This window comes from Rhinatrema bivittatum, chromosome 1, assembly GCF_901001135.1.
Source record: "Rhinatrema bivittatum chromosome 1, aRhiBiv1.1, whole genome shotgun sequence".
NCBI lineage: Eukaryota > Metazoa > Chordata > Amphibia > Gymnophiona > Rhinatrematidae > Rhinatrema > Rhinatrema bivittatum.
In genome coordinates, this window is record NC_042615.1 from 338,441,160 (window position 1) to 338,468,469 (window position 27,310).

General features: G+C 43.5%; 1 protein-coding gene across 1 annotated transcript in view; it reads right to left on the reverse strand.

Annotated features, from left to right (window-relative positions):
• Window positions 1–27,310, reverse strand: part of ADAMTS3 (ADAM metallopeptidase with thrombospondin type 1 motif 3) — a 474,821-nt gene that overhangs the window by 47,793 nt on the left and 399,718 nt on the right. The window contains exons 13-17 of the mRNA XM_029598748.1: window positions 26,228–26,403; window positions 21,976–22,109; window positions 15,255–15,378; window positions 8,863–8,943; window positions 3,282–3,445 (exon numbers count right to left, since the gene is read on the reverse strand). Coding sequence (XP_029454608.1) covers window positions 3,282–3,445; window positions 8,863–8,943; window positions 15,255–15,378; window positions 21,976–22,109; window positions 26,228–26,403 — 679 coding nt within the window. The remainder of the gene's footprint in view (window positions 1–3,281; window positions 3,446–8,862; window positions 8,944–15,254; window positions 15,379–21,975; window positions 22,110–26,227; window positions 26,404–27,310) is intronic.

Sequence of the window (27,310 nt, forward strand, 5' to 3'; positions counted from 1 at the left end):
TGGTAGAATGAGTCTTGACCTGTAGAGGTGGTGGTTTTCCTGCCTCTACATAGGCTGCCTTGATAACTTCTTTAATCCAGCGGGCGATGGTCGGCTGTGAGGCCGCTTCCCCTTGCTTCTTCCCGCTGTGCAGGACGAACAGGTAGTCCATCTTTCGTACTGCTTCTGACATTTCCAGATATCTGGACAGCAGTCTGCCGATGTCGAGATGACGTAGTATTTGACCTTCTTCCAATTTCTTCAAACCTTCCGTGGTAGGCAAGGATATGGTTTGGTTGAGGTGAAAGTGGGAGACCACTTTGGGTAAAAAGGAAGGAACTGTACGAAGATGGATAGCCTCTGGAGTGATTCTAAGAAATGGATCACGACAGGATAGTGCTTGTAGCTCTGAGATGCGGCGTGCTGAACACACAGCCAGCAAGAACACCATCTTCAAGGTTAACAAACGGAGAGACAAGCCTCGAAGGGGCCTGAAGGCTGATCCTGCTAGAAATTCCAATACCAGGTTAAGGTTCCACAAGGGCACTGGCCACTTCAGTGGCGGGCGAATGTGTTTAACTCCTTTCAGGAAGCGTGAAATGTCTGGGTGCTGGGCAATGGATTTGCCGTCACGTCTGGGACCGTAGCAAGACAGCGCTGCTACCTGTACCTTGATGGAGCTGAGGGAGAGACCCTTCTGAACTCCATCTTGTAGGAAGTCCAAAATGATAGGAATCTGTGCGGTATGTGAATTGGTGCTGTGAGAATCGCACCAGGCTTCAAAGATTCTCCAGATCCTGATATATGTTAGTGAAGTGGAGAACTTGCGTGCTCGGAGGAGTGTATTTATCACCGGCTCTGAGTATCCTCTTTTCTTCAGTCTAGCCCTCTCAATGGCCAGACCGTAAGAGAGAATTGAGCTGGATCCTCGTGGAGGATGGGGCCTTGCCGTAGCAGGTCCCGGTCTGGAGTCAGAGGTAGAGGATTCCCTGCCAGTAGTCTTCTCATGTCTGCGTACCATGGTCTTCTTGGCCAGTCCGGGGCCACTAGAAGAACTAGACCTCTGTGTCGCTGAATCCTGTGAACAATGGCGCCCAACAGGGGCCATGGAGGAAATGCATATAGTAGGATCCCCTGAGGTCACGGCTGTACCAGGGCATCGATCCCCTGAGCTCGAGGATCCCGCCTGCGGCTGAAATATCTGGGAACTTGAGCATTGGACCTGTCTGCTAATAGGTCCATGGCTGGCGTCCCCCAGTGATCCACAATTATCTGAAAGGCTGTGGGTGACAGCCTCCAGTCTCCCGGGTTTAGGGTTTCTCTGCTGAGGAAGTCTGCTGCAGTGTTGTCCTTCCCGGCGATGTGTACGGCGGAGATGTCCTGAAGATTGGCCTCTGCCCAAATCATCAGGGGAGTTATTTCTAGGGACACCTGTTGGCTTCTGGTGCCGCCCTGTCGATTGATGTATGCCACTGTGGTGGCGTTGTCTGACATCACTCTGACCGCTCTGTTGCGAAGTCTGTGGGCAAATCGCAGGCACGCTAGCCTGACTGCCCGTGCCTCTAGTCGGTTGATGTTCCACTTTGACTCTTCTCTGGTCCACCGTCCTTGGGCGGTGAGCTCCTCACAGTGCGCTCCCCATCCGTTCAGGCTGGCATCTGTGGTGAGCAGGATCCAGGTTGGGGAGGACATTCTTGACCCCCGGCTCAAGTGGCCGGACCATAACCACCAGCGCAGTTGATTCCGCACTCTGGCTGGTAGAGGCAGGTGTATGGTGTAGTCCTGTGATCGTGGACTCCATCGAGATAGAAGGGCGCGTTGCAATGGTCTCATATGAGCCCGCGCCCATGGCACCACCTCCAGGGTGGATGCCATGAGGCCAAGGACTTGGAGATAATCTCGAGCTGTGGGCTGGCTGGCGCTCAGCCGACCATGCCGTACGGTCGGCGCCATTTTGCTGTACGGCAAAACGATTCGAGTTTAGGTCGTTCCCGGACCCCCGCTGGACTTTTGGCAAGTCTTGTGGGGGTCAGGAGGCCCCCCCAAGCTGGCCAAAAGTCCCTGGGGGTCCAGCGGGGGTCTAGGAGCGATCTCCTGGACGTGTGACGTCGGGAGCTAGGAATCAAAATGGCGCCAGCGCTACCTTTGCCCTGTCACATGATAAGGGCAAAGGGCCACCGGTGCCATTTCTCTTCACAGCAGCCGTGGGCAGAGAGCGGGACATCGCGCTGGGATCATCGCGCCGGGACCCCAGGTCATTTAAAACATTTTGGGGGGGTTCGGGAGGGTGGGGGTTTGTTTTAAAGGTTCGGGGTGGGTGTTAGGGTTTTTTTGGTGTGCCGGTTTTCCCACCCCCTATTTAACGATACAATACAAATGCCCCTGACGATAAATCGTGGGCATTTGTATTGTATCGTGCACTCTAACGATTTTGGACGATTTTAAAATTATCGGACGATAATTTTAATTGTTCAAAAACGATTCACATCCCTAATATGTACCCGTGCTGACGTCAGATCCGTCTCCAACTGCTAGCACGAGCACACTATACCCATTTGTTTTGAGTTCATCTGCTACACGCTAGGAAAATGTCCACATATCCATTTACATGAGCATATCCAGTAATGCAATTTGAAAGTTATTCTTAAAGAGCTCAAAATCCAACCACCCTCTCCTCCCACCCAGAGACAAATGAGCTGAAATGGTGCTTGGCTCAAAATTTATTTCATTTTCAGCTTGAAAGAAAAAAAGAGGAAGCCATTGTCAATCCATACAGATACCAGCTAGGATAGGCTGGTTAAAAAAATGCTTCACCTTAATTGGTCCTGCTTCTTGGCTTGTTCCCTCTCCCTTCCAACCCTGGCTCCAGTCAGTCTAGGGTCAAGTATGACTTCACAGATTACTAGCTGCCTTCAGGAGAAAAAAAAAACCCTGCAGTTTTGCTTGTCTCATAGACTTTAATGGGAAATGAAAATGAATGCAAATGAAATTTTTCATTGATTTTTGGGGCACTATTCATTTGTCATCATGTTTGATGATCCAAAACAAATCTTCCTGATTCAGTTTAGATTCCTTTTTAACAAATGCACATCCCTAATAACATAGCTTGGGATGGCTCCATTGACAACACTAAGAAGCTGGTTAATATTAGTATTTCATTTTCAATCCTCATTTTTTATTGACTTTCACATATTAATAGTAGCATTAATTTACAAAACATTGTCTTTAAATGAGATGACCAGAAATCTGATTCTTATCTATTCTCATCTCTAGTGTAAAGAAAGTGATATGAAATAACCTACCAGTACAACAACAGTATCATGCAAAGGCCCATCTGTCTGAAGAGTTTCAATATCATCCTCTATGACATACTCCCACTCCACACCAAGATCTATGAATGATCGAGACTTTGCTTCCTCTCTTTTGCCATTTAGAATATAGTGTCCTGTGGCCTGGTTCTTGATTGCTAAAGGAGGGAAAATCATGAGAACTGTGCATCATGTCATTCAATTAACAGACACTGGGGTCAGGATAGTCACAAAAAAATCACTAATTGCATTGCACAGAGGCACATTGCTTTCTTGGCTTCTTTCTGATTAATTTTTTGCAATTTTCTGTACTGCCTCAGCAACCCATGCTATGTCCCAGACCTAAAAACTGTATTATATTGAGCTAAAATATTTCCACATCTGTTCCTTTTATATTTCTCAGTCTGACTCGTTTGAGTTCCTTTCTCTTTCAGTCTTATGCTTTGGAGTAGAGGTACATTATCATAATTTACTTACCTCAATATACGCGCGTGTCCATGTGCGCATGCTACCCAGCACTTCCCAACCCTCTAGCCTAACCTCCGTTCCCCTTCCCCTATCCTGCCCTCCTCCTATCCCTATCCTAAATCCCCCCAAATTCCTTGTCCTACCTTTTGCTCCTGCTTCTGAGCAGGAGCGAGTTGCGCGCGCTGGCACCCTGCCAGCGCACGATCCCCTGGCACAGCGGCAAATAGCTGCTGTGCTGGGTGCCTCTAGCCCGCCCCGGACTTCCCTGTCCCCCGGACCGCCCCTTTCACTAACCCAAGGACTTACATGCGTCCTGGGGGTTTACGCGAATGGCCGGGCCCTTTGTAAATTGACCCGGTGCGTGTAAACCCCCGGGATTTACACGTGTAACCTTTGAAAATCCGGCCCACAATTCATTAGAATGGGAATTAGAAAAAACAGGACTATAATAGTGTGAACCTCAGACTGAGATGCATTAAGTAATAAGTGGCAATGAAGAGAGACTGCTCATCCATTGGTAGTAAGCTAACTAATGTATGCATGACTTGTACCTTTAGAGGAAACTACTAAATGTAATCCATTTATTATTCAGTCCTGGAGTCTGCCAGCTGCCTCAGTAAGATACTATAACCAGCAGCATTAAAGACAGCTAAAGATTTAGGAGGATCAGCAGTGCCCCATCTGGGTGATGCTGGATATTATCAGCTAAAAAAGTAAAGCAGTTTCAGTTCTATACCTAGTCCTAAAGCTGAACTAACATTTCAAAAAATGTTTCTATAAAGGGGGCCTAGTTGCTTAACAGCCACTTGCTCTATTAATTTCTCCAGGAATGGCAAATGTGAAATTGGTCGATGGCTCTCAACAATATTGGAATCTGATGAAATTAAAAAAAACAAAACAGAACAAAACAAAATATGTGGAGTAATGAAGCTCTCAATGAGTCGAGGACAATTCCTTCCACAGGAGAAGTATTTAAAATTCTGAGCCTATCTAGCCAGCTGGTACTCAGGGATCTTAAAAGCCAGGAGGGCAAAAATGGACACCACAATTAGTGGGTCTTGCACTAGCTAAAATTTGTTCCACCTCCTCGATATTCATTCTCTTGAAATTGTCCACTAAATTGTTCCAAAAAATGAAGATGAATGTGTAACTGAGCAGCAGAATTGTCCATGAGCTCTCCATGAATCAGTAAAACCTTTGTAATAAAGACATTTTCACTTTGATCTCAATCTAAAATAGATTAGCCAGCTTTAAAAGGATTGGAAAATTGATGAGTAAATTTATGTACTATATGTAATAACCTTTTGGAGCTGTTCTGAGTTGAGGAAATCAAAAGAGCACAATATCATCATTAGAGATGTGAACCGTGTGATCGATCGTCTTAACGATCGATTTCGGCTGGGAGGGGGAGGGAATCGGATCTTCGCAGTTTGGGTTTTTTAAATATCGTGTAAATCGTGTAAATCGAAAACCGGCACACTAAAACATCCCTAAAACCCACCCCGACCCTTTAAAATAGCTCCCCCACCCTCCCGAACCCCCCCAAAATGCCTTAAATTACCTGGGGACCAGTGGGGGGGAGGGGAAGGGGGAGGGCGGGAAAACCGGCACACTAAAACAACCCTAAAACCCACCCCGACCCTTTAAAATAAATCCCCCACCCTCCCGAACCCCCCCAAAATGCCTTAAATTACCTGGGGTCCAGAGGAAGGGTCCCGGTGTGATCTTTTTCTCTCGGACCTCCGGTGCATTGTAGAAATGGCGCCGGCGCTACCTTTGCCTTGTCATATGACAGGTCAAAGGTAGCACCGGCGCCATTTTGTTTTTTGTCCCCCGATGTCAGGAGCATAGGAGATCGCTCCCGGACCCCCGCTGGACCCCCAGGGACTTTTGGCCAGCTTAGGGGGCCTCCTGACCCCCACAAGACTTGCCAAAAGTCCAGCGGAGGTCCGGGAACCACTTCCTGCACGCGAATCGTTTTTCCATACGGAAAAACGATTCGCGGTAGGAGATCGCTCCCGGACCCCCGCTGGACCCCCAGGGACTTTTGGCCAGCTTGGGGGGGCCTCCTGACCCCCACAAGACTTGCCAAAAGTCCAGCGGGGGTCCGGAACAACTTCCTGCAGTCGAATCGTGTTGCCGTTCGGCCGGCGCCATTTTCCTGCCGCAAATCGTTTTTCCGTACGGAAAAATGATTCGCGTGCAGGAAGTCGTTCCCGGACCCCCGCTGGACTTTTGGCAAGTCTTGTGGGGGTCAGGAGGCCCCCCCAAGCTGGCCAAAAGTCCCTGGGGGTCCAGCGGGGGTCCGGGAGCGATCTCCTACGCTCCTGCCTTCGGGGGACAAAAAAACAAAATGGCGCCGGCGCTACCTTTGCCCTGTCATATGACAGGTCAAAGGTAGCGCCGGCGCCATTTCTACAACGCACCGGAGGTCCGAGAGTAAAAGGGGGGGTTCGGGAGGGTGGGGGATTTATTTTAAAGGGTCGGGGGTGGGTTTTAGGGTTGTTTTAATGTGCCGGTTTTCCCGCCCTCCCCCTTCCCCCGATTTACAATTTTTTGACGATAAATCGGGGGAATTGTTATTGTATCGCGGCTCTAACGATTTTTGACGATTTAAAATATATCGGATGATATTTTAAATCGTCAAAAAACGATTCACATCCCTAATCATCATAGCATCTTCCACCAAGTTTTAATAAGCCTTAAGGTGATTGAAATAAAGAGCTTTATCAGTCCAAAGATGATTTCTGCCACCTCCTTTCCAATTTCCTACACAATTGTTTCATATGTATTAGTACTTCAGAGAACCAGAGGGTTGAATGTGAGGGGTGAATTAAGCAATGTTTCAAAAGAGCAATGGAATCAAGTTCCTTCCACAAGAATATAATCCAACAGTTAACTAAAGAGGTGATTAGTTCACCATTTTTTTTTCTAATGCATTGAAAAATGTTAATGGATTTACCCTAGTTCAGATGCCCTGATCTTTCTTCCCCCTTGCCTAGACCTCCCCCAAAATGTCAATCATCCTGATCCAAACCTCCTCAAAATGCAAATTGCTCTAGAGTTTATCACTGAACAACCCTTTTCTTGAGGAAGTTGATGAGGTAATCTGTTTCTTGAAAGGACAGAGATACTTGTATACCTGGGTGAAAAGTAGATCTGTCTACTGGGTAACTGTTGTCAATTGTAGCCAATCTGGATACTCCAGCAGAACCCCCTTCTCTAAATTTGGGTTGTAAACCCATCAAAAGAGACTGTGATGCACGATTTTGGGTAGGGGAATTTGGACATTGCACCCATCTGTTTGTGGTTTCCAGCTCATCAAAAGAGATAACTGAAGTGCTCTCATGTAGGCTCATGCCCATGGAACTAAATCTATAGTTAACACCATAGTTCCAGGGAGTTGAAGATAATCCCATGTCTTTGTGGTCTGCTGCTCTAACATTCTTTCCACTTGGATATCCCCTTTTTTGAGTCAATGAGACCTGTGATATATTGAAACACGCTCCCAGATGTTCTAACCTTTGCGAGGGCTGGAAATAGCTTTTCCTGAAATTGATTACAAGGCCTAGCCTTTGTAACAAACAAACTACTCGATTCGTAGCCACCACATTCTCTGTATATGTCTTGGTTCTTATTAACCAATTGTCCAGAGAGGATTATACTACTACTCCCTCCTTTCTTAAGAATGCTGCTATTACTCTCATTATCTTTGTAAAGGTTCTTTGTGCTGTAGCTAGACCAAATGGGAGGGCTCTGAATTGGTAATGACTTCCGATTATGCAAAACCTTAAATACTTCTGGCATGGGAAAAGTGGTTGAAGCTTTACGCATTCCTTTTAATACAGTATCCCACACCGAGGTCTCCTCTATCTTGCTTTCGGTTAATCGCAACGCTGAGCTGATGTGAAATTAAGGCTCTCATTTCATTTTTATAGGAAAGCCTTATTAGAACCTACTCTTCACCTTTTTATTACATTTCTCCCTACTCCAGGGAATCATAACTACTGTCAGCATATGCTTCAAACTAGGTATTCTTAATATCTCAGCACCAACTCTCTTTCTCTTCTGAGTGCTGCTTGAGTGGACTGGTATTTGCTCTGCTGTGGATGGGATTGGCTTTGCATGTAGTGCACCTCCCAAGATTCACTCTGTCCTTGCAGAGCCTGAATAGCCTAATGCAGGAACTTATAAAACTGGTGAGTACTCACTAGTTGAGGGGTAAATAACATCTGAAATACTATTTAAAGGTCGACTACTCTCAAGGAATAGAACAAGGGGCTCCTTAGATTGTTCTTTGAGATCAGTACTGGTGCTAGATGCCAATCGAGGTTTTTAGTTTTTAGTTTTTTCAATGGCTGCCGTGTCACTGGCAACAGCCAAATTTCAGGATTTGGGTAAGCTTTTGTGACCAAAACAAAATGCTTATCTATTGATTTCCATAATTCCAACTTGTTCCTTTGCCATGTGATGTCCTATCTGGTATTACATTTAAGGTGCCCTGATTACAAGTACCATAAATTAAAAAAAAACAATTTCCATTGGTTTTGATAGTGTGTGTTTAACGTCAGCTTTTATTTTTAAAAGGGCATTGAATATTTTATTTTTTAAATTAGATGGATATGTTATAAATATGCAAATGGCGCATTTATGAATACATTGACAGTATTACGTTTTTATGTGGAATTGTATTTGCTATCTTTCACAAAATGGTAGCAATAGAAAAAAAGACTCATGGACAAGGTTCCTGCTACTAGACAATACAAGATGAAAAAACAAATTTCAGAAAGATGCCAGGTTTCCTCTGTGTTTAGTTTAATTTAGTGCATTTTCCAATATAATATATATTAGCTGCTGGTTAGTTAATAATTAATATGCTTCTGGTTGTATTAAAATCTACTTTAAGGCAACAATAGTTCAAGTAGTTGTAAAATTTAGTCTTCTGCATGTCATTAGAATGAACAATGAGCAGAGATGTGCCCCAGACTAAAAAATTTTACAGCCTTTGAATGCATATTATTATTTTTATACTCAGTCTCACTGAAGTATACAAAACGATTTGTTAACCTTCAAGCATGGAGGCCAAACCTCAGGAAAGAAAACTTACCAAGAACATGAGGAGAGGCCTCGTCTTCTTGGATAAACACATGTCTGGCACCAGGGGGGATATCAAACATCTTAAGGTAGCCTTTGCATGTGTAGTTATTGAAGAAAGCAAAAAGAAGAAAACAAAAAGTAATAGCAGTTGTTAGTATAGCACTCCATTACAAAGATCTTATTTGCAGAAAAGGGCATCCATAACCTAGAAGCAGAAGGAAAAGAGATTGTAGGTGTGAGACAAGTACATTCAGGATGACTTGTATAGTTTCTACAGAGAACAAATGTTATTCTTCTTACAAACCTTGTTAATTTGATTTAAGGTAACAGCAGCTAACAATGCAAGCAAACAATTGCACAAATCCTTTGTGTGGTATAGTAAAATATTAATTTTCAAGGTATTTATTCTCCTTTAACTACACAAAGCCTTCCAACTCAGAATCAAGAGCCATTCTTCTGTCATTGTAGTGGAAAGAATGTTCAGTATTTCTGAATTTCTTACGAAAAGATGTGCAGAAATTTGAGGAGTGACTAATTGTCATTATTTAGCAACTGGAACCTAAGCTGTTAATATTCAAGACGTGTATTTGTTGAAAAGTCCATATCTAAAAGTCTCTACTGTAAAGTATAATTTTCAAGTTTTTAAACAAAATATAGTAGCTGATAATAACTATATCTATGTTGTAAGTACAAAAATAAATTTTGGAAAACTGTTCTTCTACTGGTAGCTTGTGTCCAGTTTTGCTCTTGTAAAGTTGGGATATTCCCATAGGAAATTATTGTGAATGTTCCAGCAATGGAAGGTTCTAAGGGAGCATGATTTAAGGTCATGGCAGTAACAGTGCCATGATCTCATATCAATTGCCTCACCAATTTGCTACATGTTTTTGAAGGTGTGGATAAACATGTGGATAAAGATGAGCCAGTTGATATAGTGTATATGGATTTTCAGAAATTGTTTTGCAAAGTACCTCATGAGGAAATTAAAAAGTAATGGGATAGGAGGCAATGTTCATCTGTGGATTGAGAACTGATTAAAAAATAGAAAACAGAGAGTAGGGCAAAATGGTTAATTTTCTCAATGGAGAAAGGTGACTACCCCAAGGAATGTGTACTAGGACTGCTGCTTTTTTTTTTTTTTTAATCAACAATTTTTATTGCATCTTTAGGAACAAGTGAGGTGGTCAAATTTGCTGATACTAAATTACTCAAAGTTGTTAAATCACAAGAAGATTGTGGGAAATTGCAAAAGAACCTGGCAAGACTCAAAGACTGGGCATCCAAATGGCAGATGACATTTAATAAGGATGAATGCAAAGATATGCATGTAGGGAAGAGCAACCCAAATTATAGCTACACAGTGCGTGGTTGCATATTGGGAGTCACTACCTAGGAAAAGGACCTAGCCATCGTCGTGGATAATTTGTTGAAATTCTCTGCTCAGTACACGGCAGCAGCAGGCAAGAAAGCAAAAAGAATGCTAGGAATTATTAGGAAAGGAATGGAGAAGAAAACAGAGAATATCATAATACCTCTGTATTGCTCCATGGTGCAAATGAATTTTGAGTACTGTGTGCAATTCTGGTCATTGCATCTCCAAAAATATACAGCAGAATTTGAAAAGGTACTAAGAAGGGCAACCAAACTGATAAAGGATATGGAATAATTCTCCTATGAGGAAAGGCTAAAGAGGTTAGTGCTCTTCAGCCTGGAAAAGAGATGGCTGAGGGGAGATATAACAGAGGTCTAAAAAAAAAAAAAAATGAGTGGAGTATAACAGGTAAATATGAATCCGTTGTTTACTCTTTCAAAAGTACAAAGACTAGGGGACATTCAATGAAGGTACTAGGTGATACATTTTAAACAAATATAATTTTTTTTTTATTCAATGTATAATTAAACTCTGGAATTCATTGCCAGATGTTAAAAAAGCTCTTAGTGTAACGGATTAAAAACGTTTGGACAAGTTCCTGGAAAAAAAAGTTCATAAACCATTATTAAGGTGGACTTAGAGAAATTCATTGCTAACCCCTGTAATTTATCAATTTTTTGGGATCCTGTCAGGTACTTGTGACCTGGATTGGCCACTGTTAGAAATAAGATACTGGGCTTGATAGACTATTGGTTTGACCCAGTATGGAAATCTTATGTTCGTGTTGTGGAGTTTTAGTATACTACCAGAAATCCAATCATTTATCTAAAAATATTATCAAAAAGCTGTTTCCCCTTTGAAGACAAAATCAGAGGGTTGAACTTTTTTCCCTTTGGAAAAAGAGGAAACTCCCTCACTCCCAAATTTAGTACAAATTTAGTATTGTGGACATTCTCTATTGTTTGTACCTGCTGAACTTTTGATTCTTTTTAAGTAAAAGCCATTTTTGGATTTGGAACACAACACTTGGTACTGACTGGTATTGACTGTTTTTATTTGTTAAAAGTGATCCCTTTGTATTATCCAGGTTTTATCCTGTCCCCATCACAGAACCTCTGCTCCTAACCCTGCAACAAGTGGGTCAGTGCTCAGCTGGATTTGGAAGTGTGATTTCCTTGTTTTTTTGGGGTTTTTTTAGCTGAGGAGCGTTACACTCTAATCAACATGTAGCATGTATAAGATGAAACAATAATGTTCCTAATGCAGTAGGAAGGAACACTGGAACATTATGCCAACCAACATGTACATGTATGGAGACCCAAAGGGTTTACATCAAAACAATGCTGTGCATCAATATGTTCCTTTAAATGGCCTCATCTTGCTTTGGGGTATGCCATGGTAGAACAGGCATCTCAAACCTGCCGTCCCTATGAAAGAATGACATTATAAATGGTGTGAAGTTTTTGGGTCATTTTTGTTCAACTTCTAATTCTACTGTAGAATGCATAGATGTTCCTATGTGCAACATACACTTGATGTGATGTATCAAATATTGTATATTCACTAATTTAAACTAAAGTCTGCGCTATTTACTTTTACTGCAAGCAATTAAGGTGTATCTGTGCTTGTGAAACAGGCTGCTTCCTAAGTTGCAATTATGTACTTTTATATAGCTCAGGAGAATGAATCAGTCCAAATACATATTATAACACCTGTACACATTCTCTTTTGTCATTTTGCTTTCTAGATATTTATCAATATAGTACCCCAGTAATCGGGGGCCTGTTACTGTGCAGACCAGCACATGAAACATGAACTGTTTGCTTGCTTTGTTGTCGCCCTGCGAGCAACTGGCAGATGTCAGTATTTGCCAAAGTTGTATGATCTTGATGGATGCCCAACTTTCTGCAAAAAGACGTGACTTACCCAGGAGATTTTTAGACTCCCTTGTTTCAGAAAGAGAAATATTTCGAGCTCCTTTGGGAAGTGTGAATGCTCCTCTTGTCTTCCCTTAAATAGAACACCTTTAGTCAGTTCTGGGGAACCAAGTCTTGCAGTTTCACTGACTATGATTTCAGCCATATGCATGCTATCGCTATGGTGTTATGTTTGCATTAAATTGTGCTGCATGCATTTGTTGAAGATAAAAGAAAAATGAGCTAACATAAATGTTTCAAAATTAGCTAGTAAACTATCATAGTCAATGAAAGCAAGACTAATGTTGGAAGAACCATGTAAGTGATCAGAAGTCAGATACTTGCAGATTTCATTTTCCAGCGACTTGAATTCCTTTTGGCACCTCTTGCTTACATGCTTTCCTGTTGAAAGAGGTTGATTAGTCTACATGATGACTGTGTCACCAGAATTAGATATTACTGTAAAGCAACAGATGGTTACCACTGAAACACAAGCTCAGATTTTGTATGGTGGAGAGCCTGGTGCAACCATCAGATTAAGGCTTTCCTCTCTCACCTTCCCTGAGGCCTTCCTGCATTTTAGGAATGGCACCATCTGGGCCCTTCCATCATACTGTAGATACATCTTGAACCACTCAGGGACTAAAAACACCACCATTTAAATAATGAACACAACCTTCAAAACTATTTCAGTGTTAAAAGACTTAACCACTTTGAAAAGTACAAAAATGATTCATAATGGGCCACAAATATATACAATTATGGATATGGTTCCAAGTTGCTGTTTCCTCTGATTTATATCTAATATGTAAATAAAGCCAAAATTACTTCAGGCATTACAAACAATTGTATGTCAGGAGCAATCCCATTCCACAATGGAAACACAGAATTATTACAGCATGTATGCAATTGCTTAAAAATCCTTTCATAAGAGGTTCATAAAATGCATAGTAAACCCAACCTATATTATTTAAGGAAAATGATAGCACTGGGGTAAATAATCAATATTAAACACAAACTGAAGTTATCAGCATTCTTCAGTGAAATTCTGATTGTGCTGTATTGTAATACGGCATTATTCTTTCTATCTCGTGCCTTACAAGTAATGATTTTTCTATTTAAATTTATGTAAGACTTTAAAGTGAGACTTGACAATGTTATCATAATATTTCACACACAAACAACTTTCTAGAAGAAAAAAACGACTTGCACTGATTAATTGTTATTCACCTCTAACAACAACACATGGAGGCAGTTGTATTAATAAACTTTGAAATAATATTGGAGGGACGGCACTCAAACCTAAAAGTAAATTCACCCAAGATATCATTAACAGAGTCAAGAATCAGCCAACATAACAATTTGAAAAATGCAGGTAGCATCATCAGTTGTCTCTAGAGAAGGCATGCTTTGTCATTTCAATAAGAAATTAGAAGAATAAAATATTACACAGGCATGGGTGATGGGAGTTTGTAAATTATTTATTACAAATAGTTTCAAAAATGTCTAGTGGGGATATGGGTTATTAAAAGGCTAATATACAATATTCAATATAATACTATTAAACATCATTAATTTTGTGCATCCTTTGACAGGAATGGACTTCAATAGTAAGCCAGGGTATGTTGAGTCTGATCTCAGTCTCTCAAATTCACTGCTAAGGCCCTTCGTAATATTTGAATTGGGCCAAAGAGAGCTTCCTCCTGGAATTTATAAGGGGTTATATAACCAGGAAACATGTCTACATGTGCCTGGAAGTTCTTTTTAATCAGGGCAGGGGCACCTGTGTAAATGGGCTGGGATGTACCCAAACTCGTTCACAGATAGACCTGTTCTATAGAAGCGTAACCTGCGTGCAGGTGAACTTACACGCCTACGTTTTAAAATCTAACTACATGTTACATATGTCCTATTCCACCCCTCTCCCCTCCCCCCCCCCAGAATGCCTCTGCTCAGTTTGTGTAAAAGAATGCCCAAAATTGGGTCACAAGAGTACTTTTATGCACCCTAAGCCCTTGGCATTTTATAACAGCCATTTATGTGCATAAAATAATGTTTTATGCACATAAATGGCTTTGAAAATTCAGTCCAAAATAAGAGTAAACAAGAAATGAAAACAATGTTTTAGATGAATGATCTAACAACATAATAACCACCTCTTGGGTTGAGGCGGTAACTGTGGAGCATCACACATAATTTAATTGTCCAATATGCGCATGTTACACCAATCTTCAAGGTGGAATCAAGCGCATAGACCTGATTCGAACATTATCCCGGCAAAGCTGTGTGTACAAGCAGATCAGTTATTAAAATGTGTGCAACACACTTTTTAAAATCAAAATGTATGTGCTTAAATTTCAAACCTCTTCAAACCCTATCCCTTGGGAAACCTTTTCCCCATGTGCATAATAGTACGTGCAATTTTATGCATGTATCGGTCACGCAGTTTTCGAAAAGGTCTTCTGTGTGGGTAAAGCGCTACTTTATCCACAGAAGTCCCTTTGGAAATTATTCTCTAAACCTTTTGTTGATTACCCACAAAAGTACCCTTTACCCATAGGATTTGCATAACAGAATTTTCTTCGCCCAACCTAAACACATCCCCAAGTATGCTTTCTCTAAATGTGGCAAAGAAGTCTGCACAATGCATGGCCATTTTTAGCAGCATTGAAGGAGGGCAGTATTCAGACGGTTGGATTTGCACGGATAGAGATTAAGGCTGTCTGAAAAGTGATATACCTCATGTGGCAAAAAGTAAATGCAGTTATCCTACGATGCATGTATTCTCAGGGGTGTGTTAGGCAGTTAGAGGAAATGTGTACACATGGATGGTATTTTCAAACCCTCAAATAAATGCACTCAAATAAACAGCAGGGGCAAATGTTCATGGGTCCAGCTATACCTCTAGCAAATTTCAAAGTTAAGATAAAGTAAGAGCGTCCTTTCACTTTGAAAATTGGTGCAAGGTCTGCAGGCAACAAGGGCTCCGGGGCTTTGTCCCAAATCTCAGTCTTTGGAACGTGGCCCCCTCCAAGCATATCCTTAGCATAATTATGAGCACTAGAGCATTCAGAGCATGCAACACATTTGAATTCGCAAAACCAAAGAACCTACCAGGCTTCTTGGGCATTCTGGTGAATGTTCCTTTTACAGTTCGACAATGAGAGTTATCCCCTCCACAAACACCGCACTTGTCTTCCACTTTGTTGGACCCAATCTCTTTGTCGCAGCCCACTTTCTGAAAAATCATGAAAGAAATGAATTGCTATATTTTTAGCCCAAATTACAAGCAAGATCTGACTTGCTCTATACGATCCCAGGCATTTTTGCTGTAGTTTGTCCTCATCAGAATTCTGATGGACTACGTTTTCATTCTCTTATGAGGCGATGGGAGAACTGATAGCATATTCAAATAGGGGTAGATTTTAAAATATTTACATGCATAAGTGGGGTTACGCACACTGGGCCTGTTTTAAAAAGGCCCAGTGACACGCGTAAATCCCTGGAACACGCGTATGACCCAGGGCTTCGAAAAAGGGGCGGGGTGATCTGGCAGTGGGGCGGAGCTAGAGGTCCCCAGCACAGTGACCATTGGCCACTGTGCTGGGGGATCGCATGCCGGCAGGGTTCCGGCACACGCAACCTGTGCCTGACCCAAGGCAGGCGCAAATGGTAAGTTAAAGGAATGGGGAGGGGGGGTTAGAATAGGGCTAGGGGGCAGGAAGGTTAGGGGAAAGGGTAGGAAGGGTAGAGTAGGGAGAAGGGAAGTTCCCTCACAGGCTGCTCCTAAATTGGAGAGGCCTAGGAGGGAACGGGTGAAGGCCGCGGGCATCAGCGCACTCAAGATGCACTAGTGTGCACCCCCTTGCGCGCGCCGACCCCCAATTTTATTAACATGCGCGCATCTGCGCAAGTTCTTAAAATCTACTCCATACTGTACTATTTGGAACTGGTTTAGTGGTTTCACATAAATCTGTGCATGGGATATACTATATCATCAGTATATTTTTTGCACTATGATTGTGCTAAAATTTTAAGAGTGAGGAAAGAAGGGTAGCTAATATAGTTTATAGAGATAATTTAAAGAATGTGAGACCTTCCCTTCAGGCTAGGAACATCAACTCTGGTCTTTGAGGTCTACAAACACATTTGGTTTTTCATATGTACACAAAGAATATTCAGAACATATGTCTGCTTATGATCAATCTAATTTAAATAGCTGAACTCTTTAATAGGTACTGCTGTTCTGAAATTTGTGAAGCCTAGTTTGGAGTTAAAACATTTCTATGCACTTTATGGCACTAATGATCTCAACTGGTGTGCAGTGTACTGCCTCCTCATTTTCAAATAATTTAAGCTAATTGGAACTGGAGAGAACCTGAAGTGAGTAACTGGAGCCTTACCAAAAAGAGGAAGGTATGTGATAGGACCACCCAGCCACATGGTGCTAACACTCTAGGTGTAAGCAGAAGTTCAGGGCAGGATAGAGGGAGGGAGTGGTGAACTACATTTCCTTCAGCCATGGGAAGAGCAAAATAAATGAGAGTCTGGGGGAAGGGCCTTTGAGAGCTGGGAAGGTGGAGGCTCCCATAGCCCCCTAGACACACGTATCAGCATTAAGGCAAGGCAGTGAAAGCCCAGACCAGGTGAAGGTGTTCTACCCATGATGGAGGAGGAAGCAATGGAACAGGTGATGGACAGGCCCTTTACAAAGGAAGAAGTCATGGAATTAGACATTTGGTACCTACATAAGAACATAAGAACATGCCATACTGGGTCAGACCAAGGGTCCATCAAGCCCTGCATCCCGTTTCCAACAGTGGCTAATCTAGGCCACGAGAACCTGGCAAGCACCCAAAAACCAAGTCCACTCCATGCTACCGTTGCTAGTAATAGCAGTGGCTATTTTCTAAGTCAACTTAATTAATAGCAGGCAATGGACTTCTCCTCCAAGAACTTATCCAATCCTTTTTTAAACACAGCTATACTAACTGAACTAACCACGTCCTCTGGCAACAAATTCCAGAGTTTAATTATGCATTGAGTGAAAAAGAACTTTCTCCAATTAGTTTTAAATGTGCCACATGCTAACTTCATGGACTGCCCCCTAGTCTTTCTATTATCCGAAAGAGTAAATAACCAATTCATATCTACCCGTTCTAGACCTCTCATGATTTAAAACACCTCATTCATATCCCTCCTCAGCCGTCTCTTCTCCAAGCTGAAAGATCCTAACCTCTTTAGTCTTTCCTCATAGGGGAGCTGTTCCATTCCCCTTATCATTTTGGTAGCCCTTCTCTGTACCTTCTCCATCGCAATTATATCTTTTTTGAGATGCAGCGACCAGAATTGTACACAGTATTCAAGGTGCGGTCTCACCATGGAGAGATACAGAGGCATTATGACATTTTCCGTTTTATTAACCATTCCCTTTCTAATAATTCCCAACATTCTGTTTGGTTTTTTGACTGCTGCAGCACACTGTACCGACAATTTCAATGTGTTATCCACTGTGACGCCTAGATCTTTCTTGGGTTGTAGCACCTAATATGGAACCCAACATTGTGTAATTATAGCATGGGTTATTTTTCCCTATATGCATCACCTTGCACTTATCCACATTAAATTTCATCTGCCATTTGGATGCCCAATTTTCCAGTCTCACAAGGTCTTCCTGCAATTTATCACAATCTGCTTGTGATTTAACTACTTTGAACAATTTTGTGTCATCTGCAAATTTGATTATCTCACTCGTCGTATTTCTTTCCAGATCATTTATAAATATATTGAACAGTAAGGGTCCCAATACAGATCCCTGAGGCACTCCACTGTCCACTCCCTTTCACTGAGAAAATTGTCCATTTAATCCTACTCTCTGTTTCCTGTCTTTTAGCCAGTTTGCAATCCACGAAAGGACATCACCACCTATCCCATGACTTTTTACTTTTCCTAGAAGCCTCTCATGAGGAACTTTGTCAAACGCCTTCTGAAAATCCAAGTATACTACATCTACCGGTTCACCTTTATCCACATGTTTATTAACTCCTTCAAAAAAGTGAAGCAGAATTGTGAGGCAAGACTTGCCCTGGGTAAAGCCATGCTGACTTTGTTCCATTAAACCATGTCTTTCTATATGTTCTGTGATTTTGATGTTTAGAACACTTTCCACTATTTTTCCTGGCACTGAAGTCAGGCTAACCGGTCTGTAGTTTCCTGGATCGCCCTGGAGCCCTTTTTAAATATTGGGGATTTTAATACCTACATTTAGGTAGTTCCCACAAAAGGGAACACTGTCCTTGGATTCCAGCAGTCACTTGGCCTTGGGCGGAGAAAGGGCCCAAGGTTAAAATTTGCTAAAGAAAGTTTAGTGGTGCCATGCGTGTGGCACTGCTGGCTTACAGGAACTCTTTGTAGGCCTTAAAAAACTGCATTTGCCTCAGTCAGCAGGCTTACGCTCCCAAACCTTATGATGGCAAAGGAGGTGAGAAAGCAGCAGAAACAGCATGCCAAGGACTGAATCAATAACCCAGGACCATCTTTCCCACTCAGAAATCGGATGTCCATATCGTGACGGAGTCTGTTGATCCTGAACAGCCTCACCAACATCTAGAAATGAGTAGGGATGTGCATCCGTTTTCCACGTATTTGAAATCCGCAACTTATTTTTTGCTATCTGTTAAATACGTGGGGAGGCGAATCGCATCACGATTCCCCACGTATTAAACAGATTTCTGTTTAATACGTGCTGACCAATGGCACCGGTAGCCCCTGTGACATAGTGAGGGCAAAGGCGATCGGTGCCATTTTGAGTATTGGCGGGACGGCGATTTTGATTCTCAAAATGGCGGCGATCGGCGCCATTTTGAGTATTGAGATCGGGCGGCCGGCGTGAAAGGAGGTCGCTCCCGGACCCCCGCTGAACTTTTGGCAAGTCTTGTGGGGGTCAGGAGGCCCTTCCAAGCTGGCCAAAAGTCCCTGTGAGTCCAACGGGGTCCCGGAGCGACCTGCCGTCCGACGCCAGGCCTCAAAATGGCTCCGATAGCCTTTGCCCATACTATGTCACAGGGGCTACCGGTGCCATTGGTCAGCCCCTGTCACATGGTAGGAGCTCAAGATGGCGCCGATGGCCATGTGACAGGAGCTGACCAATGGCACCGGTAGCCCCTGTGACAAAGGCTATCGGCGCCATTATGAAACTAGCACCTAGGATGTGGGTGAGTTCCCGGACCCCACCGCTGGACCACCAGGGAGTTTTGGTAAGTCTTGGGGGGGTCAGGAGGGTGGGGGGTTGTAGTTAATTTTGTAGTAACGTATTTACAGATAGACAACTTATTGAATTCTCCATACTTCCGCATGAAACGGAATTGACCCCCCACGAATACGGATCGCGTACGCAACGAAAACCTTTTGCCTGCACACCTCTAGAAATGAGCACAATGTTTGAACTGGGGGTCTCACTAATGAACTGTACAAGTTGAGCGTTATGAACTTCTTTTCCTTATTAGTGATGCTTCTCTTTAAACACATAAAGTGGCAATTTTTAGCAGGGCAGGTACTTTTATACTCATGGATCTTCAAGCTAACTTTTGAAGAGAAACTACATGGATAGTTTACCTTTGACAATTTGCTTCTGTGAGGTCCTCAGCCACAAACAGAAAGCCATGGACCTAGCAGATGCTTGAACTGTAGGCAAGGAAAGTATATGAGAGTGGGGATTTGTAAAGCAAATCTCCACACATTGGGGCAGATTTTCAAAGCCCTACGCGTGCCGGGCCTATTTTCAAAAGGCCCGGAGGCACGCATAAAGCCCCGGGATGCGCATATGTCCCGGGGTTTGAAAAAAGAGGCGGGGCGTGGACAGGCGGGGGCAGGATCAAGGCCTCCAGCACAGCAGCAAAGCCGGGGGATTGTGGGCCGGCAGCTGGCAGGCGTAACTTATAAAATAAAGGTAAGGGGGGGATGGGAGGGGAATGTGGGGGGCTGAAAGAAAGTTCCCTCCGAGGCCGCTCCGATTTCAGAGCGGTCTCGGAGGGAATGGGGAAAGCCATCGGGGCTCCCCTAGGGCTCGGCATGCACAAGTTGCACTAGTGTGCACCCCTTGCACGTGCCGCCCCCGGATTTTATAACATGCGTGCAGCTACACGCGCATGTTTATTTATTTATTTATTTTATTTATTTATTTAAGGTTTTTTTATACCGGCATTCATGAAAAATTCACATCATGTCGGTTTACATAAAAACAGGGGTGCGATGAATACAACAACGAACATAAATAAACGTGCTGAAGAGATGCAGTTACAATTAACAAGGGCTGTTGAACTGGGGTGAAGGAATTAAAGAGAGAAAGAGGAGTTTAATTATATGCAAATATACAATATGTACAGTGTATAATATATACAGCTACTGTGTCAAATGTTTGCTGGTGAGGCATATTAGATGGGGTTCGGGAAGGGGTTCGGGAAGTCCTCTGCGGTTAGTACCTCCCTGGAGGTACTAACCGCAGAGGACAATGAGGAAGGGAAATCCCCTCCCCCCTCTGCGGGCTGCAAGGCAGCCGAGAATGTAGACAAAATAGCCGCAATTCCTGCGTTTAGCGCAGCTACTCTGCTGAAGTGAGCCTACCAGGCTCATGGCACCCTTGCGAAAACGACTTCTTTCCCTGATGTGTTCTTTCCACTAGAGAGACACTGGGAATATCGATTGTCCCAGGAGATGCGCGCTTGCATCACCACAGACAGTGCAGGAGGAATGTTGTCTCGAGCCGCTTCAAATGAGAGCCAGAGAATTAGCACCCTGGAGAAAACGTTGAACTGCCTGACCAACAGCACTGGGAGGCAGCCACACCTAGACTGCCCCACAATAAAGTTTGTTCTTTTTTTTTTTTTTACGACTTTAATGAGAACAAATAGTAACAAACATAACACTTCCCTTAGAAAGACTGGCAACAGGCTCTGGTCCTTCCTCAGGGTGCAAAAACTGAAACTACCAGCTATTCACCCTGACCGGTGCCAAGGTACCGAGCAATCAAGGTACCCAACCCTCTGCTTGTTCGCCTCATCATCCAGGGGGGATGGCCTCACCAGGCCTAATAATCCCCTGGGAGGCTCGCTAAATTATTTTTGTCTTCGTCTCTTTTTTTTTTTTTTTTTTTTTTTAATCAGACTGCAGGTTTTGCACATTCATCATCTGCTGGAGACAGAGAAACACTGAGAGACTGCGGGCGGCACCCCGTCCTAAGTGTCAGCGTCAGCAAAACTATCTCTGTCTCCATCTGGAGGGGAGGCAAAACCCAGGAATCTGGACTGCTCTGGGCACATACAGAGAAATAGGAGTGGCAGATATGACATACAACAAATCCAACTCAGGAAATCTTTGGGAGAAAATCCAGGCAGAAAAGACATCCCAACAGTAGCAAGCAGTACTAGCATGTTATAAAATTGGGGGTACATTTGTGCGCACCAGGTAGCGCGCACAAATGTACCCCGCGCGTGTAGGTATTAAAATCCAGCCCATATTTTTCCTCTCCCAGCTCCCCATCTTCCTACCATCAATGACCCTTTATCCCACATCTAAATTTGGCTGCCTTGAGAAACTTGAGGGCTAAGCTTCATCGATGAGGGGATGCCAATGTTCAGCTCAAGGGATTTACCTTGGTGACTTCTTAGTCACCCAATAAACTCCTATGAAAATTGTCCTCCCCATGATGTCATTAGATGTTTCTGATGCTTTATCACACTTATTGACAACCTTCGGGTCATACAGTTTACCAATCCTTGTCCTACTAACTGATAATATGCAATTATAACAAGGAGGAGTCTCTGAAGCTATCACTTACCACACATTCTCCTCGCACGCAGATGCTGTATGGGTCTTTGTAGGAGCAGCGGGTTCCATCATGAGCCAGTTGTTTCATAGACACTACATCTCCAGTCTCTTTGGACTTGCAGTAAAGTTGACATCTTTTGCTGGCTGCCAAATGTAGTACAGAAAAAACAAGACTGTATTTTATACACTGGGTACTCGTTCACTAAGGAAATAATTTTCAGAAGGATTTACATGCATAAAACTGGGTTTTACATGTGTAAATGAACTTTTGAAAATTGCTACTTTTGCTTTGAAAATTTGTTCCATAGAGCTCAATTTTCAAAAGTTTCTGTGTGCCTAAACGGGCTTTTGAAAATTGCTCCAATGTATGCTACTTTTATGTACTACTTTGAAAATTATCTTCTATGACTTTTCTCCCATTGCCTGTCTATGAGAAATAAAATTTTAGTGGTTGCATACTGTAGCAGTTTAATATTTGTAATATTTGTAATATTAATGATGTTTATTACAAAAAAAAAAAAAAGGGGGTGACAGTTTAAAGTAAAAAAATCATGAACCAGCAACAAAACTATCATGCTGTGGAACAATTGTCACTGTGGGCACTATAATTATTCTAAAAAAAAAAGTTAATAAAATGTTTAAAATTTCATACACATCTTTAACAGCTGTTTCTTCATCCAAACAATCTGCAGCAAACTGTATCTTATGTATATATCTAACCTCACCTAACCCATTCTGATAGGGTGTTTTAGCTTCTCTCTCTGAATGCAGTTTTCAGTAGCTCATATTTGCTAGAGATGTGAATCATGTGCCCGATCGTCTTAACGATCGGGTTCAGCTGGAGGGAGAAAAAAATCTGATCGCTGGAGATGTGGCCGGCGGCCATCTTTACGATGGCGGCGGCCATCTTTAAAGATGGCGCCGGCCAGGCAGTGCTCCTATCATGTGACAGGGGCCGGCCAATGGCACGGATACCCTGTCACTAATGCTCCTACCATGTGACAGGGGCCGGCCAATGGCACGGATACCCTGTCACATGGTAAGGGCAAAGGGCCATCGGCACCATCTTTATGATTGGCAGCCGACGGCCCGAGAACAGGAGATCGCTCCCGGGACCACCACTAGAACACCAGGTAATTTTAAAATGTTTTGGGGGGGATCGGGAGGGTGGGAGAAGCTAAGGGGTCATCTTTAAAGGGTTGGGTGGGTTTTTTTTTTAATCGGGCCATCGACGCCATTTTTGAGTGGCAGCCAAAATGGTGCCGATGGCCCGAGAGCGGGAGATCGGTCCCCGCGCCCCCACTGGACCACCGGGTACTCATAAAAAGTTTTGGGAGGTTCGGTGGGGGGGGGGGGGGAGGAAGGTAAGGGATTAGTTTTATAGGGTCAGGATGGGTTTAGGGGTTGTTTTGGTGTACCGGTTTTCCCGCCCTCCCCCCAAATAACTCCCGTTAGTGGACACTAACGGGAGTAACAATTTTTCATGATAAATCGTGAAAATTTCTATTGTATTGCGCACTGTACCGATTTTTGACAATTTAAAAACTATCGGAAGATTTTTTTAAATCGTCAAAAAATGATTGACATCCCTAATATTTGCAATGTATACAAGGCTCTTCTAGCCCAAGTACACTGCAGTCAGTTTTCAAAGGGAACCAATGTGCATTATTTGCCTTTGCACCTATGTGCGCAGTCAATCGAAGGGGAAGAGGTGCAACCCGGCACGCACAAATCTACGCTCAATTTTATAACATGCGCGTGCAGCCGTGCGCATGTTATAAAATTCGGGGTCGGCGCACGCAAGGGGGTGCGCACTTGTGCACCTTGCGTGCGCCGAGCCCTAGGGGAGCCCCAATGGCTTTCCCTGTTCCCTTCGAGGCCGTTCCGAAATCATAGCAGTCTCGGAGGGAACTTTCCTTCCACCCCCCCCCACCTTCCGCTCCCTTTCCCTACCTAACTCGCCTCCCAACGCTATCTAAACCCCCACCCAACCTTTTTAAATAAGTTGTGCCTGCCGGCCGAGCGCTGGCATGCAATCCCCCGGCACAGCCACTGTGCTGGAGGTCTCGTTCCCGCCTCCGACCCACCCCCGGACCACCCTGCCCACTCCCGCCCCTTTTTTCAAGCCCCGAGAAATGCGCACGTCCCGAGGCTTGCACGCATCGCTGGGCCTATGCAAAATTGGCTCGGCATGTGCAGAGCAGATATACGCGCTTAACCCTTTAAAATCCGCCCCATACTGCGCAACCCCCTTGTCTACATTTAGCTGGGTAGAGAAGAAATTTCAGCCATACCATTTTTACCTGGGCAAATCACTATTTAGGCAAATGATTTGAAAATTTCCCTCCCTCAGGTTAAAGTAAGTTAGCTGTACTGAGTTTATATGAGAATAAACAAAAGCATGTTGGTGCAATAACAGTCACAGGCATACTACCTCCAGAGGGGCAGCGTGCAAGCCTGTAGTAGCAAAAATGACATAGCCTATGCAGGAGCCACCAGCCTCTAATAGGTTTATTGAGGCATAAGAGTCCACTTCATCAGATGCAACTGAGCAGGCAGACTCTTGTCCTTGAAGGCTCATGCCTCAATAAATCTTTGAAATGGCACCAACCTCTGAAAGTTAATTTTATAATTGTGCACATGGGACTAAAGTGAGCGAGTAAAAAGTACTCACTTACTTTAGCCTGAATGCTCAGCAGACTTACCCATTTAAATCAGCTTTGAAAATTAGGGCAGACTTTCTTGTGTAATGCTGATTTTCAGCAGCACAAGTGTGACTTTATGTGCACACATTTACAACTGCAAAAATTCAAATGCATAATATTAAAGTACATGATTTCCCCGCCCCCAACTCTGCCTCCCGAATGCACACATTGAGTTATGCATGTAATCTTATACACATAACCCTCCCAGGCAATTTTCAAAAGACCATTTATGCACATAACTCCTTTTGAAAATTCAGCCCTCTGCGTCCTTTAGGAATTTTCCAGTAAACCTTTAAAATATTCTTATATTTTGCATTGCTTTGATGCACATTGGACTCAAGAGGTAAAACTAGCAGAAATATATGGGTACATTTTCAATAAAGCACCAAACAACAAAAATATGCATGCATTTTTCAGCAGTAGAAAGCAACCTGATCTTTCATTACAAACTACCTGACTTTGCGTTTGTGAATGAATTGTCATGTGGGTAAAAAGTATGGACATACATTAAGTCATCACAAATGAGGACGTGCACTATGTGCATTGGCCTCATACATACAGGGGCATATTTTTAAAATTACGCGCGGGGGGGGGCACATTTGTGCGTGCTACCCAGCGCGCACAAATGTACACCCGATTTTCTAACATGCGTGCGCTGCCGCCCGCATGTTATAAAATCCAGGGTCGGCGCGCGCAAGGGGGTGCACATGTGTGCACCTTGCACGGACCGAGCCCTAGGGGAGGCCCGATGGCTTTCCCCGTTCCCTCCAAGGCCGCTCCGAAATCGGAGCGGCCTTGGAGGGAACTTTTTTTTTTGTTCTCCCCCACCTTTCCCTCCCTTCCCCTATCTAACCCACCCCCCAGCCTTACCTAAATCCGCCCCCCCCAGCTTATTTTGTTGAGTTACGCCTGCCTCTGGCAGCCGGCATAACTTGCGCTCGCCGGCTGTCTGCCACGCCCCCAGGCCGCGGCCCCGCCCACGCCCAGCCCATTTTTGCAAGCCCCGGGACATACGCGCGTCCCAGGGCTTGCGCGCGCTTTCGAGCCTATGCAAAATAGGCTCGGCGCGTGCAGGGGGGGGGGGGGGGTTTAAGGGTCACCTGTGTAACCCTTTTAAAATCCGCCCCACATTTTTTAGACTTTACTGAAAGTGCATAGTTTCTATCCTGACCCAGTTATACCCCTGGGAATGCCTTCTTTTAGTGTGGCCTAAAGTAAGTGCATTGTGAAAGGTACGAGTGTGCTTTCAGTCAGCTGAAAATCTGCTTAGGTAGTATTTTTGCCGTATTTTGTTTATGTTAATGGACAGAAAAAAAAAATGTAAAAGATGATACCCCAGACCCTCTAAGGAAAGTAGACTACCAAATCAACTTTTCTTCAATACCGATATTCAATGTTCTATTTTCCAAATAGAATGGTCCTTGACCATTCTAAAGCCTCTGCGACTGATGCATGGCATGGTCAGGAGACCCCATACCCCTGAATTCTGGGCTGTTGATGACAGAGGTTTCTGCTGTTTCACAGTGTCTCCATTTACCCAGAAAACTAGTTGCTTACCATTGTGATGTTCATAGGGCAGCCAATGATGCTTGGTATTTTGGTACTCAAATTGGGAATTGCGTTGTTGACACTGCTGAGCTCTAAAGTCTTCAAAGTGCTTTGGGCACTCCTCAGTGCTACATAGCTGATACTCAAAGTTAACACCTGGACAGTCCTGGCCTCCATTGACTGGCCTACAAAATAAAAAGAAATAACAGATCTTCCATCCTTCGTGTTTATTAGTTATATATTATTGCTGGAATACAAGAAGTGCAGTCTGAGATGTCAGAGGCGGGAGCTGTGAAATTAATGGTATTTTACGTGAACATCAACCTGAGGGACTTGAAACAACAAAATGGACTTGATATGCTGCTAGCACTGAGACAGCAAGGATGCACTTGTAATGATGAGAGCAATTTTCCAAGCAATTTTGTGAGTTTAAAAAAAAAAAAAAAAAAGCTTTATCTGCTTAAATCAGCTTTCTGAAAACATCCCACTCTCGCAGCAGCTAAAATGCCTGTGGGTTGTTCTATAAAATGAATGCTTTTACCACATCAGGAGAAGGTCTTTCGGCAGATGTGATTTTATGCTGGGACAGGAAAAGAGCATGCACAGATGGCATTTTCAAATCGGCCCCACACTTTACAAACAAAATTCTACTCACCCCCCCCCCCCCCCAAAAAAAAAACAAACACAAAACAAAAAAAAAAACAGGTGTGGAATGGACCATCGGAGGTGGGGATGCATGGTGGTTATTTTTCTAATGTGGCTACACTTTAACCATGAAAGGCTTATTTGTTGCATTTTTAGGCGTTCCTTTATAATGTATAGAAAATCTTAGGAGTACATCCTGTCTGCCCATCTGTCTGCCTGTGATATTTTATCACAGGCAAAACCACAGGAGATAGGGTTTTGTGCTGTAGTGTAATTCACCAGTATAGTATCACAGGTGCAACTGTTAAGTTAAACGCTGGTCGGTTGTGTAAATACGATGTGTGGTCATTGCTGAGGAGGCACTGGGGCAGTGAGCTGTTGTGTGCCAGTGAAGCACGACACATTGCATAGAGAAAGTAAGTGAGGCATAGGGAAGCAAATGCTGCT